At 38.6% G+C, this 16,520-nt stretch overlaps 1 protein-coding gene across 1 annotated transcript; it reads left to right on the forward strand.

The window, feature by feature from the left end:
* The first annotated feature begins 14,597 nt into the window (after positions 1-14,597).
* On the forward strand, positions 14,598-15,032 carry LOC149231182 (uncharacterized). Its single transcript, XM_089381566.1, has one exon. It carries the CDS (start codon positions 14,598-14,600, stop codon positions 15,030-15,032), a length of 435 nt encoding a protein of 144 aa, XP_089237692.1.
* Positions 15,033-16,520: the final 1,488 nt, after the last annotated feature.

Here is a 16,520-nt window from a genome sequence, read left to right on the forward strand (position 1 = left end):
AACTAATGATAGCTTTGTTCTTTGGACATCCCTTATTATGTTTTGTCTTGAGAATTCTCTCTCACAAACAACTGTACTTGCAAGAATAGTAAGTATCACCTGCCATAATTTTGACATGTTAGGAAAATTTGTATGCGACCCTGTAACATAAAAATTCCTCCATGCATCTTTCATGGACGATCTCTTGCAATTAACACATAAGAGTGTCAACAAATGGATGCAACTCTTTCAAACAAGCCTCAAAATCAAATGTAGTTTTGTTTTCTTCACTTTGATAATAAGGATGTTGTAAGTGTTGAAAAATCTTTTCGAGCCAACGCTTTGAATTTCGTTCCCTGCCATGAACATACTCTAAATAATGGCAAGGGCTAAAAAACCTTGCTGAGTTGAAAAATGCAAGATCAAGGAATCTTCGTTCAAATTCTCTACAAGAGATTGAACATAATCTTTTGCAAGTTGTTTGCAACTTTCTATTGAACCTTCAATACATGGTTTCCATGATTGTTTTTGTATATCAACACAATCAACATATGCATGTGGAATTGCTACAAATCGCAATTCATGCTTGTGAACAAGCCTCTCCTTATCACAAATTTCTAGAAAGCCAAATTTAGAGGCATCTATAAATTTAGATAAATAACATGTGTCATCTGCAAATGTGTCGCTTCTTAAAAACCACCTTTTCAAAGTGTTTACCGTGACATCTCTGGCTTCCCCTAAAGAGCTAACATCAATGTACTCTTCTTGGAATTGCTTGTTCAACTTGTTTAATTCACACATTATATCTGCAAGCATATGTAAACAAAATTGTACTGAAAATATTCTTGCCTTATCATACCATGAGTCTTTTCTTTCATTTTTCCACAATGTTAATATGGGAGGCATAAGTACAACAAGTCTTTCAATGACTTGTCCCCTTGAAAGCCATCTAACTCCATGGATTTGAAGAGCTTGAAGATTTTCAAGTTGCATAAGTTCCTGTAGAGAAATAAGTTGACTATTTCTTTTCGTAGAATTTTGCACCCAAGAATATACCTTATTTGCTAATTTCTCAACAAAGAATAATTTAGGTATTTTTTTTGAAGCATCTAATGCGGCTAAGGCTTCACGATGAGCAATGCAATGAACACCTACAAGATTAGGTACATCTTTCTTCAAGAAAATGATAAGACCATTTTCATTACCAACCATTGAAGAAGCGCCATCTGTGGAAACTCCTATCAACATTTCCGTTGAAAGGCCCCTTGATTCCATTAAATGTTTGATTGCATCATAAGTTGTTTTCCCTCTTCCATCGCAAACATTTATGAGCTTTAAAAACAGTGAAATTGGAGGACCCAATCCTTTTGAGTTTAAAAATGTGGCATAAACAACAAGATGTTTTTCTAAACTATGGTATGTACTTTCATCTAACATAAATGAAAAAAAAGGGCTATCTAGCATTTTGGAAGTTTGTAGCTCTTCAAGATACTAAGATATAGCAAAAAGGAATTCTTTTGTAGCCATGTGATTTGTATATGATGTATAATATTTGTTCTTTGGCATATTTTGCATGTGTAAAGACATTGTAAACAAACAAAGAGATTCATATTTTGAGAGTGGTAGATCCTCTTGCACTATCCAATATACTAATTTCATAGTAGTGATGACTCTTTCTTTGTTCATATCATCAATGCATGCAATGTGTTCTGTAATAGACTTCGCCTTCTTCTCATTTCCACATATCCACTTTGCCTGCGAGAGTTTATGAATGCTTGAATTAACATGAACAATTATAGAATCATGCTACAATGTAGAGCAACCAGTCCCAATTCCCCATGGCCCCATTGCCTTATGCATTTCACAATATATGCATTTCATAACTGTTTTTCCTTCATGTTTTGTCTCTCTCAGCCATTTATACTTAGTTTTCCACTGATCAGGAAACTCTCTTTTTACTTTCATTTTTCTTTTCTTTTGGGTGCTAGTTCTCCGTGGTGAAATTCTTCATCACTTTCTTCATTATGCTGCAAGATATCATATTCTTCATTATGCCCCAAGACATCTAAATCTTCATTTAGATCAAAATCATGATCTTCTTTATCGGGCAATGAAGCTTGAGATGTATTAGACCATCCAAAGAATTTTTTGATAGAAAGTTGATTCCCTTTTTTTGAAGACATTTTTGATATATAATACCTATATAATAAAAATAAAGTATTTAGTATATATGAATTTCATTTCATCAACTAAAACCATATTAAAAAAATAATCTTGCAGTGATACAAGAAATGATATTAACCAAAAAATATACCTATTTATTCTTTATAATATTTTAAAAAATACCTGTTAATTATTTATAGTATTTAATATTTTCTCAAGAGTAGCTTTCACAGATAAGGACTGAAACTTCCACGGTGGCCAGAATAAACTTGGACGTTAAAACTCCGAAATTATAAGACAAATCAGCTACCTGAAAATGGGAAGAAATTGGAAATATCAGGAAAAATAAAAAATATCTCCAACACTTTTAACTTATTAGACTATTCCCAGAACTCAAGAAATAAATCAAAAATCTCGGGAAACTGGAAGCTTCCCTGAACTCGAAATAGTTTTGTATTGTAGTACTCGAAACAGGTTGTTCTGCTCGCAGTGAAGAATAGATTTCTCACTGCAACACCTCACGGACAGCTCAAAGGGGGGTGCAGAATACAAAGGCGCCGGTTCTATTCCCAACATTCATTTACAGTCTCGTCCCGTCTGACTATTTCAAGACGCCCTTTTAAAGCCATCATGCAAAGGATATACAAGAAGCCATTTCTAGAGGATCTGTTGACCAGAAAGGTCTTTGGCCTTTTCCTGAATCACTCGTCCCTCTGAATCTCTGATATAATTACCCGTCCATGCAATCAGATGCCTCTACAAATCATTTAATTAAACTGAGAATGCAATAAATGCCACTCGGTGCCTTCGGGGAAATTGGGAATAATCCCTGTGTTTGTTTTGACAATTAATTCTGAATTTGCTAACTGCATATGGTTAATGATAATACATGATAACAAACACGTTGTGCTTCAATTATCATCAGTTAAGACTCGCATTCTTCCTAAAAAGCAGGGATTGTGGCTTCCAGTGGCGTGGAAGAATTGAATTTCCATATCTCGTTAGTTCTCATCGTTTTTAGTTGACAGCTGGATAAATTCTACCCACCCAAACAATCCACCTCCTCGCATTAGTTATAAGATATTTCTTCAGCTATGTTGCATACCTACGCTATCAGTATATAGTCTTTTAAAAGAAACATTGAGTCTTTGGAAACCACTTAGACTTCTGCCATTTAAGTGCCACTTACCTTCTTTAAACTATGAATGTAACTCAACTTTGTCTGCCGAGTCCATTAATTCCATCAAACTTATCATATCTTTTAGATTTTAACTAGAATCAGAACATATATATGTCATTGTGACTTTGGACGCTGGCCTCCTTAGGCAACAAATTGTCTCACGAGATTTTCCTTTTGTCACGTTTTTCATACTTTTCCTTTTATCATGAAATGGGTAGTACTGGTTTACTAGTAGAAAATGTTTTGAGTAATCTTCAAGTTTAATTCTTTAATATAAATTGAAATTTGTCGCCACAAATCATTCTAGGTTTAAAATAATGTTTACCACTTCATATCACGTGTAAAAGATGGACTCAAACTACCAGTAACGTCCAGAACTTTCTCAGATAAAAACAAATAACATCCCAACAACTCCAACCAATGGAGGCATTTCTGGTTTGAAAATCAGAGGAAGTATCTAGTCATACTCCAACGATTGAGTAATTAGATTGTAAATTATAACAAACCTAGCTTCTAGTTTAAGGTGGCGATAGATTTGAAGATTTGAAGTTGAATCTTTGCAACATGCAATCCACACGTCAAACAAAAAAGGAGTAAATGAATGTTTCTGGTCATATTGTATGAATAGGACGTAAATGTCTGTCATATGGTGGTCACTTCTACAATGGCAACGGTTTATTATTATACCCAGAATTCTCTAGAAAGAGTCGTAGCATGCAATAGAGGAGGAGATGATGGCCCTTTTTGAATCAATGTAAATCTTGATATTAGTGCATTTATCAATTTGTAATCGTTTGAGAATGCTTCAAGCCTCTTTTCTGTTCTGTCATAAAATCATCATGAAACTGTACCAGACATTGTATTGAACAGACACATCAAAACAAAGAGCACTTCATCTCCTGCTCAGGCCTCAAATATCTACCAAAAGAGATGAATGTGGGGGACCGGGGGTCCTTTTCAAGTGGGCTTTCGCGACTGGCTTCCTTTGACATTCTAACCACTTCATAGATTTCGCCACCATATGAAGAGCAAGAAACAGTCAACAAAGTCCAAGATCATATTGCACTTCCCCAGACAAGACTTGTAGACTAAAAAGGAGAATCTATGTCGAAATAAACCATAGGTTTACTTGATTAAGAAGAAACATTTTTATATTTCTGTACCAAACTACCCCAAAAGAATCATGAAAAGGCAAATCACACAACCTTTCATGTTGAAGTACATCCTATTTACATGGATTGCAGAAAGACCCTTTTTTTTATTATTCCCAATTTCCTAGGAAGGGTGAGCTTGACTTTAGTTTAGTTTACATTTAAGGGATCGTTACCTCATCCTCAATATCTATGCTTCCCTAATTTTCTTAACATTTTCTCAGCCTATTCGATTACAACATTCATTTTATTATACATAGAAATCAGGTTTAACATTACACTTCTATTTAGTACATTCTATTTATTTATTTTCTTGTATAATAAACTTGATCCTACAGGTTAGCACTTAAAACGTAAACTATATAGCACTAACCAAGCTGTTCCAATGAAACCGATTATGAGTCATAACTATTGAACATCAAAGTGATGGAGTTATATATAAATTCCAAAAATAGGATAATTTTCCTTTTTTGCGCATTTGGGTTCGAACAGACATTTTGGTTTAATAATCAGTCGAACCAACCAATTCTAATTTGAACTAGTTGATCCAAGAAGAACCCTGAAAACACACACCCAAATAGAAAAAACATAACTTTGGTTTCCAACTTGCCATGAGAAACCAAGTTATCCCATTGATTATAAGCAACCACATCAACTCATGCAGCAGACATATGTACAGGTACGGAAAGGGGACTTCTACATTCAAGCTAAAAAAGAGACTTTTCAGTAGTGGATAGCCTTGGCATGTGGTTATCAGGTGTATGAAGATCCATTTGATCCAAAGGATGTGAACCAATTTGTCTAACAAAGTACCTTCGGTTGGTCATTTAAAAAGGCATGGAGTTTGAAATGTCTCAACACTCTGCTTTTCCAAAATAAACTTTGGGATACAGATTTTTGGATAATGTGTCTTGGACCTGAGATTTTTAGGGAGGTCTATCGGCTGATGCGATCTCGTCATATCTTGGTTTAGTTTGTTAACAGTTTGACCATTTTTAACCCTTGATGTTCTTCATGGGTAGACTAAGTGACAGTTTGGTGTTGAGATTTCGTGTTATATAATATTTTGTGTAATATGTGTGATTTTTATTTATTGTAAGTCCCATATATTATGGCTATGTGTCCCCACCATGTGGAAAATTCTATGAACAGTAAGGTTTTACACAAGACAATTGCTGCTCAAATAAAGACTCCGACTGTCTATATATCAAAACCGCATCTCTAATGTATTGGCCTAGCAATTTTCTGTATATGAATGAAACTAAAAGCAATTTCTCTCTTTCGCATTGTGTAAAATTCATGTCGAAGGTGTACCCTAGAAGCCTAAGTGCTACATGATTGCTTCCTACTGTTAACACCTTCCTCTGTCCTCAATTTATTTCGAGCATCCCTCATTGCTTTTCCCAACGAAAAAAGTTATGGAAGAGGCTGAAGTTTTCTCTTAAAAGTATTTAAATGATTCCCTCCAAAAGATTGCGTCCTCTAGTCTTCCAGAAGAGGTGAGACAGTAATATGAATTTGACATCTGCTAATAAACATCATATATCATTATTGGTTGGCATCTGTGTTTTATAGTTTCAATTTTGTCGATGGCAGATAGAGTATTGAACATTCCTATATAGGAGCAATGAGAAAGATTCTTAGCTATCATCTTCTACTCTTTTTAGATATTTGGAAGAAGACATGAGGCATTATATTGGTACATCGAACATTCCTTTACCAGAGCAGTATGCTTGTTGATCTGATAATCACCCTATGAGTGACCTCAGTTAAGATTTATTAAACAAAAAGGTATTACAGACTCATGTGCTAGTGTGTGTTCTGTGTTATTGAAGCAACGGATTGATCAGATTGCCAATACACAGACATTTTGAATGGAAAGACAACAGAGAAATACAGTAAGCAACACAAAGACACAAACAATTTTTAATAAGGAGTTCACCCTATTCTCAAGGGCTACGTCTCTAGTCCAGCTTCAGTCGTGGCCTTATTTTATTATGTCTTTGAGCAGAGAAATTACAATACAGGGACACAATATGAGTTCTCTTGAAGGAAAGTTTGCTTGGCAGGGTGGTTCTTGGATTCCCCAAGCCACTTGGAGTACATAGACTCTTGTTCTTCCTACCAGCTCTGTGACCCTCGGTCTACAGTGGAAAGAGCCAACTGTGATGCTCAATTTGGACAGATTCCTCTATGGGAAGGCTTGATTCTTCAAGCTCTTTGGTGCTCAATGTTGCCTGTGGTCAGCTCGGCCCTTTGTCTCCTCTGCTTGGCTTTACTGCTCCCTGTGCTCAGTCCTCCTCTCAGGGTTCACTATTCACTGTCTCTCTTCATCGCCTGGACTCTTCGATTTCTTCCATCAAAATATCATTCACTGTCTCTGTTTGTGGCCTTAACCATTCGGACTGCAGGCCTATTCGGTTCCGCTCCGCCTGCGTCGATTCGCCTGTCACCTGTATGCTTGGAATTCCCTGTTCAGTGTCAACATAGTGCTCAGGAAGTACCCACGTGTCTCCATCAGAACTGCGCCAGCCCGCTTTGTCAATGCATTGCTTTATCCATTGTGGCAGTCAACAGACTCCAAATCTCTTTAGAACTTGGCTTAACTCCCTGTCAGTTCCGCTCTATCTATCAGGCGCAATCTCAGCCCTCCAATCTAGGCTCCTCCAAATCCAACGTCATTTGCACGTCGAACGCGGTTGACTTGCTCAACTGATAATGCGCGATCATGGCAGTTTTTCTCTCACCTCTGCAGCCACACGTCGATCGCTGAGTGTGCTCGCTCCACTTTTTCCAAAACCTCTTACTGTTTAAGGGCACCCTGGGTAAAACTGTCAGTTTCTAGGTTGTGGGTCCCACCTTCGTATGATGGCGCTTTTTCCGCTTTTCCGCCCACGGTCCTCTGGCTCCCAACGTGACTGAGTGCTTAAGCTCTACCATTTCGGCCCTATTTTCCCAGCGATGCGCACTAACACGCATTGAAAGCTAGCTCCTTTTCCCAATCCGGGGCTCCCAGCAGCTATTTTGACCTCCTGCACAGTCTCCATGGGCCTCGGTCAGTGCGCTTTGCCCGAGGTCCTCATCGTTCCACGCCAGCTGCCATGGCCACTGGTTCAGGGTGTTTTCGATTGCTGTTTTGTATTCTTCAACGACTTGTTCAACCTGTTTTAGTCACGATTCTATGACAGTCGTTTATGGATTCGATTCGGATCACGGCCTCCCAACTGAAAAGATTTTGGACCACTAAAAGTTGGTTTTTATTCAAGCATCAACTAAGTGAGGAAACTGTCGTCTCACTTGTCCAATTTCAATCACTTCACACTGCTCAACTTTGAACCTTTAAGTCCAATTCTGAGGTATTCCACCTGTCCACTGCGCGTCATCCTTACCTTCCTGTCTAGCACTGTATCTTCCTACAACTCATTAAGATATTCAAGTAGTAGATCATCAACAGAAGCTAATTGACTTTGCTCTTCAGGGTCCTCAATCATTGAAGGTTCAAACAATCTCAAGCAATCTGCATTCATGACTGAGTAGATGTGCATGTAAGCTGGCATATCAAGGCGAAAAGCATTCTCACCAATCTTCTGAAGTATCCTAAAGGGTCCATACATGATAGGTTTTAGCTTCTTACCTTCACCTTGCATCTTGTACTTGCTGATATACAGCTAGACTTGGTCTCCAACTTGAAAACTATGCTCCATCCGATGCTATCATGCCTAGCCTTGTACTTGGCCTAGCTCTTTTCCAGTTGTTCTTGTACTGCTTGGTGGATCTCCTAGATCTGTTCAATGAACCTAGTTGCTTTGTCCACATCATTGTGTCCATCAACCATGGTATATTTACCAAAGACAAAGTCCAAGGGAGACCTTGGTATGAAACCAAAGTAGGTCTCAAAAGGAGATCTCTGTGTAGAAGAGTGTTTGGCTTTGTTGTAAGCATGCTTCACATAGCACAAGTGCTCATCCGAAAGCTTAGGATGTTTGCTGCAATATCCTCTCAGTAACTAGATCACTGTCTTGTTAACTACTTCTATCTGGCCATCTATTTGTGGATGAAAAGTTGTGCTTTTCTTTAATTTGGTGTCCATTAGTTCCCACAGATTGGACCAAAACTTCCCCACAAATCGAGTGTCTCGATCAGATATAATAGAAGTGGGTAATCCAAAATGAACCCATACATGTTCAAGGAATAATTTTGTAGTTTTTTTAGCTGTAATCTGTTTACTACAGGGTATCAAAATACACATTTTGCTGAACCTATCCACAACAACATATAGATAATCATGACCTTTCCTAGATTTAGGCAGTCCTCCAACAAAATCCATGGAAATGCTCTCCCAAGCATGAGAAGGAACTGGCAATGGAGTGTACAAGCCTAGTTTTCTATTGTTGGGCTTGCTTTTAGCACACATAGCACATCCCTTTACATATCTAGGAACTGTCTTACTCATTCTTGGGCAATCACAGAACCTTTGCAGCTGTGCAACTGTTTTACGTACCCCAAAGTGACCTGATATCAGAGAAGTGTGTGCTTCCCTAATTATCTTTGCTCTCTCAGTTTGTGGAATGCAGAGTTTCCCACAATGATATAAGAGTCGGTCCTTCACATGATAGTCCAATTCTTCTACTCTTTTGCCTTGACTCAAAGTTGCATATACATCTTTAAAGTCCATATCCTGAGCATCCTATTCTATGTAGCTTTCATGTAGCATAGAATTATGCTTAATTATGGTAGAGGCATTTATAATGGGTCTAGATAACATGTCTGCAACCTTGTTATGTATGCCCTTTTTGTATCTGATGACTAAATGAAACTATTGTAGAAAACCCATCCATCTATAATGTCTTGATTGTTGCAACTTAGTTTGGGAGTGTATGTATTGAAGTGGCCAATGATCAGTATGTATTACTGTTTCTTTGCCCATTAAGTAATGTTTCCACTTTTTCACACTCTGAACTAATGCATATAATTCTTTATCATAGGTAGGATAGTTAACTACTGTAGGATTAAAAGTCTCAGAATGATAACATATGGGTCTACCGTGTTGCGTCAACACTGCTCCTATGGCATAGTCACTAGCATCAGTTTGGATCTCAAATGGTCTTTGTAGATCTGGCAACGCTAGTACAAGTGCTGTACTAATTTTTTCTTTCAAGGTGTCGAAGGCTTTCTACTGTTTGCCTCCCCACTGAAACACCTTGTGAAATCCTGTCAAAGCATGTAAGGGAGCTACAATTGAGGAGAAATTTGAAATGAACTTCCTCCAATATTGTGCTGCTCCTAAGAAGCTTCTCACTTCTGTAGCAGACTTGGGTTTAGGCGTGAATGCCACTTTAGAGGGATGTATTTTCAATTCACCTCCCCCTACTATATGACCCAAATAATTTAGGGAGGTTTTGAAAAATTCACATTTGGAGAGTTTAACATGAAGTTTTTCTCTTTTCAAAACATCTAATGTCTGCTTAACATGCTTTAAATGTTCTTCCCACGTTTTACTAAAAATCAGAATGTCATCTAGATACACAATAACAAAATCCTCAAGAAAAGGTCTGAGTACATCATTCATTAATCTCATGAAAGTAGCAGGGGCATTGGTCAAGCCAAAAGGCATAACCAACCATTCATACAATCCCTGCTTTGTTTTGAAAGAAGTCTTCCATGCATCTTGCTCTGCAACTCTGACCTGATGGTATCCACTGTGCAAATCCAGCTTGGTGAAATAAACAGCTTCCTTCAATTGATCTAAAATATCATCTATGCGAGGAAGGGAATAACGATTTTTTATCGTTATTTTATTTAGTGCTCGGTAATCAATGCACATTCTCCACGAGCCATATTTCTTTCTCACCAAAATGATTGGTGACCCACATGGTGATGTGCTAGGCCTGATGAACCCTTTCTCAAGCAACTCCTACACCTGCTTCTTGATTTCAACATTCTCTAAAGAAGATAACCTTTACATCCCAATGTTAGGCAAAGGAACATCTTGTTGCAAAATAATATCATGTTCTATTCCCTTTTTGGGTGGTAGACCTTGAGGTTCTTGAAACAAGACATCATACTCTGAAACAATATTTTCTATATCAGCTTGCTGATCAGAATTATAGCCCTCAAATACATTGGTTTTATCAGTTTTATTTTCTTTTACAACAATTAGTAAGAACTGTTTGCATGAATTTATCATTCTTTTCATCTGTCCTGAGTTTATGAGAGTATAATTATTCTTGAGCTTATGAGCTCTTACAAAGTATTTGATTCCATCTTTAACAAGTAGATACTTGTTCTTAGCTCTATAGAAAATAGCCTTTCTATCATACAAGTAAGGACTTCCTAAAACAATTCCACATATATCTAAAGGAATTACATATAACTCAACCTCATCTACAAATGCTGACCCAAAAGAAAACTTGAGTTTGCACTGTCTAGTCACTTGTAGTTGTGCTTTATCATTCAACCATCCTAGTGGGTATGGTTTCTTATGAGGTGTAGTTGCTAATCCCAATTTCTCTACAATTGCTTTAGAAATTAGATTTACTTGTGAGCCACTATCAAACAAAGTATCAATCTTTTGATATTTGGAAACAACTCGAATATGGAAAAGCTCACACCTTTTTCTCTCATGTTCTTCATCAGTAACAGATTGAGCAGAATTACTAGTAGATGCTTCAAAATTCTTACCATTCATACCTGTGGCGGAAATGATTGTTTCATCTCCTGAGTCTGACCCCAAATCCTTCTGAATAGCTGTAGTAGTCGTCTTCTTCTTGCCCTCGTACTTCTTAGGCCTCAGCTCTGGATGCAGAATCCAACAATGCTCATCATCATGCCCCTCCCTTTTACAGTGGGTGCATGAGGCTTTGCCTTTTTGTGCAGTGTTAGCCTTGCTTTCCACTTTTGCTTTCTTTTCTCCTTTCTCTTGCTTACAGTGGGTTTGGATGGTCCCCCAACTTCTGGATCTCCCTTCTTTCCTCTTGCTTCTAGATGAGTAGATTTTACAAATACCTCATCTATGCTAGTGGGATTAAACATGAGGATAGTATGCCTCATGTAGCTGTGTAGACCCCCAATGTACTTAAAAAGAGTTTCTGGTTAGTCTAATGAAATACCCAACATCAATGCTCTCTTTTAGAACTCTTGAGTATACCCTTGTACACTTTGCCCTTTCAACTGCAGAAGAGTTTTCCAACTCATCATGGCTTGTTGCATGTAGGCCAATGGATAGAACTGCTTTCTAATGGCAAAAACAAAGTCACTCCAGATAGAAATGGTCTTACTATGCTTCTTCACATCAGCTTGGGTTCTATCTTCCCACCAAACCAAGGCACTGCCCCCTAGGCAAAGGCTTGCCAACTGAATCTTGCTCTTGTCTAAGTCTATATTTTGTACTCTGTAATACACATTAATTTGTCTTATCCAGTTGTCCAACTTTTCAACATTCAACTCTCCATCATATATAGGAAAATCAAATTTAACATCTAACTTAATCAAAGATACCTTCTTATTATGTACATAGCTACTAGGAGGTGTAGGGAAGCTTTCTTATTTTCCCTTTCCTTTGGAGTGGTCATGGGAATGAGACTCATCTTCTTCTCTATCTTGCTTAGAGCCTAATGAATCTTCACCCTTTTGCTTTCTAAAGTCCCTATACATTTCTTCCACCATGGACTTTATAGCTAGGAAACTTTCTAGGAACTGAGAGCCTAGTCCTACAGAACCTTCTTCTGACATTGTCTTTTGAGAATAGACTCTTCCAATTTCAAGATTAGTTTCCACCAATTCTCCTTCTCCTAATTTGAGCTTTGATATAGTGATCATTCACAGCTAAACCAACACAAGCTTGCCTAACCTTATAGCCTAGAGCTCTGATACGACTTGATCTGATAATCACCCTATCAGTGACCTCAGTTAAGATTTATTAAACAAAAACGTATTACAAACTCATGTGCTGGTGTTTGTTCTATGTTATTGAAGCAATGGATCAATTAGATTGCCAATACACAGACATTTTGAATGGAAAGACAACTGAGAAATACAGTAAGCAACACAAAGACACAAACAATTTTTAATAAGGAGTTCACCCTATTCTCCATGGCTACGTCTCTGGTCCAGCTTCAGTGGTGGCCTTATTTTATTATGTCTTTGAGCAGAGAAATTACAAGACAGGGACTCAATATGAGTTCTCCTAAAGCAGAGTTTGCTTGGCAGGGTGGTTCTTGGATTCCCCAAGCCACTTGGAGTACACAGACTCTTGTTCTTCCTAACAGCTCTATGACCCTCGGTCTACAGTTGAAAGAGCCAACTGTGATGCTCAATCCGGACAGATTCCTCTATGGGAAGGCTTGATTCTTCAATCTCTTTGGTGCTCGATGCTGCCTGTGGTCAGCTCGGCCCTCTATCTCCTCTACTTGGCTTTACTGCTCCCTGTGCTCAGTCCTCCTCTCAGGGTTCACTATTCATTATGTCTCTTGGTCACTTGGACCCTTCGATCTGTCCTGTCTGAATCTCATTCACTGTCTCTGTTCGTGGCTTTAACCATTCAGCCTCTAGGCCTATTCAGTTCCTTTCCGCTTGCGTCGATTCGCCTGTTGCCTGTGTGCTTGGAATTCCCTGTTCGGCGTGAGCATATTGCTCAGGAAGTAGCCACATTTCTCCATCGGAACTGCGCTAGCCCGCTTTGTCGATTCATTGCTTTCTCCACTGTGGCGGTCAACAGACTCCAAATCTCTTTAGAACTCGGCTTAACTCCCTGTCAGTTCCGCTCTATCTATCAAGCGAAATCTCAGCCATCCGATCTGGGCTCCTCCAGATCCAACATCATTCGCACGTCGAGCGCAGTTGACTTGCTCGACCGATAACGCGTGATCACGGCGGTTTTTCTCTCACCTCCGCTGCCACGCGTCGATCGCTGAGTGTGCTCACTCCGCTTTTTCCAAAACCTCTTACCGTTTAATGGCACCCCGGGTAAAACCACCGGTTTCTAGTTTGTGGGTCCCACCTTCATACGATGGCACTTTTTCCACTTTTCCGCCCACGGTCCTTTGGCTCCCAACATGATCGAGTGCTTAAGCCCTACCATTTCAGCCTTGTTTGCTAACGCGCATTGAAAACCAGCTCCTTTTCCTGATCCGGGGCTCCCAGGGGCTATTTTGACCTCCTGCGCAGTCTCCATGGGCCTTGGTCAGCGCGCTTTGACCGAGGTCCTCGTCGTTCCACACCGGCTGCCATGGCCACTGGTTCAGGGTGTTTTCAATTGCTGTTTTGGATTCTTCAAGGACTTGTTCGACCTGTTTTAGTCACGGTTCTATGACAGTCGTTTATGGATCTGATTCGGATCAGTTGTCCACATGTCAAATTAATTTTTGGATCATCTGGCATCTGTCCTTAATTTTTATGACATCCCTGCAATAAGTTAAGCAGTTCTATGGGAGCTGCCATTTTCTTCAATCAATTGAAGTACTCATGTCTTCATTTTTCTTCTGGACAGCATATGCGCGACTTGCCATACAACTCGACATAGTTCTCTTATGAGTGAGGAAAAGCACAAAGGGTTTGTAACAAACATGGCAGTAAATGCCTTGCATCAGTTTGTGGCCATGTATTATTGATTGCCAAAACAGGTTTGAGCAGTACATGTTAGGCTGCAGTTCTTTTCCCTGTTTTGGGAGTCAACGCCATGTACTGTATATTTTTGTAACATAATATGACAACAGAGCAATTATTTATTTCATTTTATCAAAGCTGTGTTTCTTTCTCTGGAGTGTTGCCCTCTCTGCTGCTGCTTCTGGGCAGCCTTACATTTCCTGTCAATAAGAGAGAAAACATTACGAGAGTGAAGAACCAACTTTGCGGGGCAATGGAGAGAACAAAATCCTATAATTCCCTTTGACAGTTCAAAGGAATTGATCAGTGCAAACAAGTGTTGGGAAGCCTGGCATTTCGAATTCCATAGACTTCCCAATGAATTTAATGGACTCAGCATGGAAACCTTCTAGTCCCCAGAACCTTTTATTGCATTAAATTCGTGTGATCTGCATGAAATCAATTTCAATCCCTTGATTGGCTCAAAGAGAAAACCACATTCAGTTCAGTGCATTCTTCCTCTGATGCATGGGAATGAGAGTATGGGCTTTAGGGTTGATTGTAACTATTTTGAGGTCTCCATAGTTGCCTACAAACCGAATGCGAAGAAGAAGACGAAGAGTGCTAGGATTGGTGATGGCAATCTGGCTATTGGGCTGGCTTGCAGGCCAACCCCTCCTTTCAGATTTCCTAGTCTAGATGATGTTTCGATTGGATTTCATTCCAAGAAGGGGGAGATCTTCATTGCAGGTGCAGGAGAAGTATGTTTCTTTGGAAATCCTTGGAATAGAATCGGAGCCACCGTCATTTGTGGATATGATATTAAACGAGGACTTTGTTACTTTACTCAAAACAATAGTCCTCCTGTGTTCACTACATTTCGAGTTGCAAATTGTATTGAGAACAATATGTTCCCAATCATTGGAGCTGACTGCGATGTGACTGTGGTTTTCAATATGGGTCAGATTCCAGAATAGCTTTCAATGCATGCCTGTTATGATTGCAAATCAAGTCTCATTCTACAACCCAGGTAAGGGATCCATAATCCATTAGCCGTGATGTTTTGGATATTGCTTATTGTTAGCATTCACATGCTCACTGTATTGATCTAAGATTGTCCTAAATGAACTTTGGATTGTTAATAAAAATAAACACAACCTACAGGATATATAGTCTTCCTCCAGGTGGGCATCTCCCCATGTCCCCTAAACATGCTGTAAAACACCTCCCTTCCCTCTGTGAAACATGCAATCCAAGAATAGATCCATGTTAAGGGGACACTAACAAATTAGTAGTCCAGGGCCTGGAGTATGGTTGGCACACAAATCTGGCGAGACTGGAAGCAAGAATGTACATGGAAGTATTTCCACAAGACACTATATATGAGTAGGTTCATTATTTCATTATGTAACATCCAATTTTACTTCCATATCCTAAAGATTTGGTAATATTACTTAAATGTTTAGTTGAATGCAAAAATTCTCCTCTCATAGATAAAGCATATATGTTGAGATAAATCCTACCCTCTATCAAGAAATGTGTCTTTTAATTGATGCATGCCCGCCATTTTTAAATCAATCCTATTATCATATAGATTTTACTTGATTATGGGCCGGAATAGTTACAATACATAGCCAAGTATACACAACAACATTCGAATGTATGTTTAATGATATACAACCAGGCTGAAGTGTGTATATATATAAATAAATTGGGTATTGCTGGTTATGGTTTGGGATCTAACTTGATAGCTTTTTGCACAATGAGATCATCAGGATTCAGGGGGATTGAAGAAGGCATTTATCTAGTGTCGTCCTCCTGCTATTTTGACTGAAACCCATGATTGTGGATATGTTGGTTTTGATATCCCTCTCAAATGTCTATTTGACCCATTGCACCAGTTCTCTGCACAAACTCGGCTGAATTCGAAGTTCCAGCAGGTTTTTCTTATGCCCTACTCCTAAGTCCTCACCAAAGTCACTGACTCACCACATTGTTGAATAACTTACAGATTACGGTGGATTGGAATTTGAAAATTGAGATGAATTGGAACTTGGAAGTTGGAACTGGAAGTTACAACTTGCAAAAAATCACCATAAATTAGTAACCTAACTCTGCAGCTACCTGCAGTGGGTAGATGGGAATTAATTACCGTTGGTACCATACCATTTACAGTTTTCCCTGTTGGAAATTAGAAACTGATAATAATTATGACTTAGGAACTAATACTGTAGCGTGGATTATTAGATTAAATGTTAAAAATGTTAATAAATCCTCCATTTAACGTAACTTGCAAGGTTAAATATATATATACAATTTTTTTTTTAACTTTTCATTTTAAACATGGTTGTCATATTAATGTTCTTAAAAATTAATAGCAAGTTACACATGAAGTGGAGATTTGAAACTAGACCTTATTTTACATGTAAAAAAGCTAAATACAAATATACGGGCGTCAAATTTAA

This window comes from Pinus tabuliformis, chromosome J, assembly GCF_031772625.1.
Source record: "Pinus tabuliformis cultivar Carrire ecotype Pingquan chromosome J, CPIR1, whole genome shotgun sequence".
Taxonomy (NCBI): domain Eukaryota; kingdom Viridiplantae; phylum Streptophyta; class Pinopsida; order Pinales; family Pinaceae; genus Pinus; species Pinus tabuliformis.

Bases quoted from the DNA above. Each gene is read 5' to 3' on its own strand.
- LOC149231182 (XM_089381566.1), top strand. From the start codon at position 14,598: ATGGGCTTTAGGGTTGATTGTAACTATTTTGAGGTCTCCATAGTTGCC.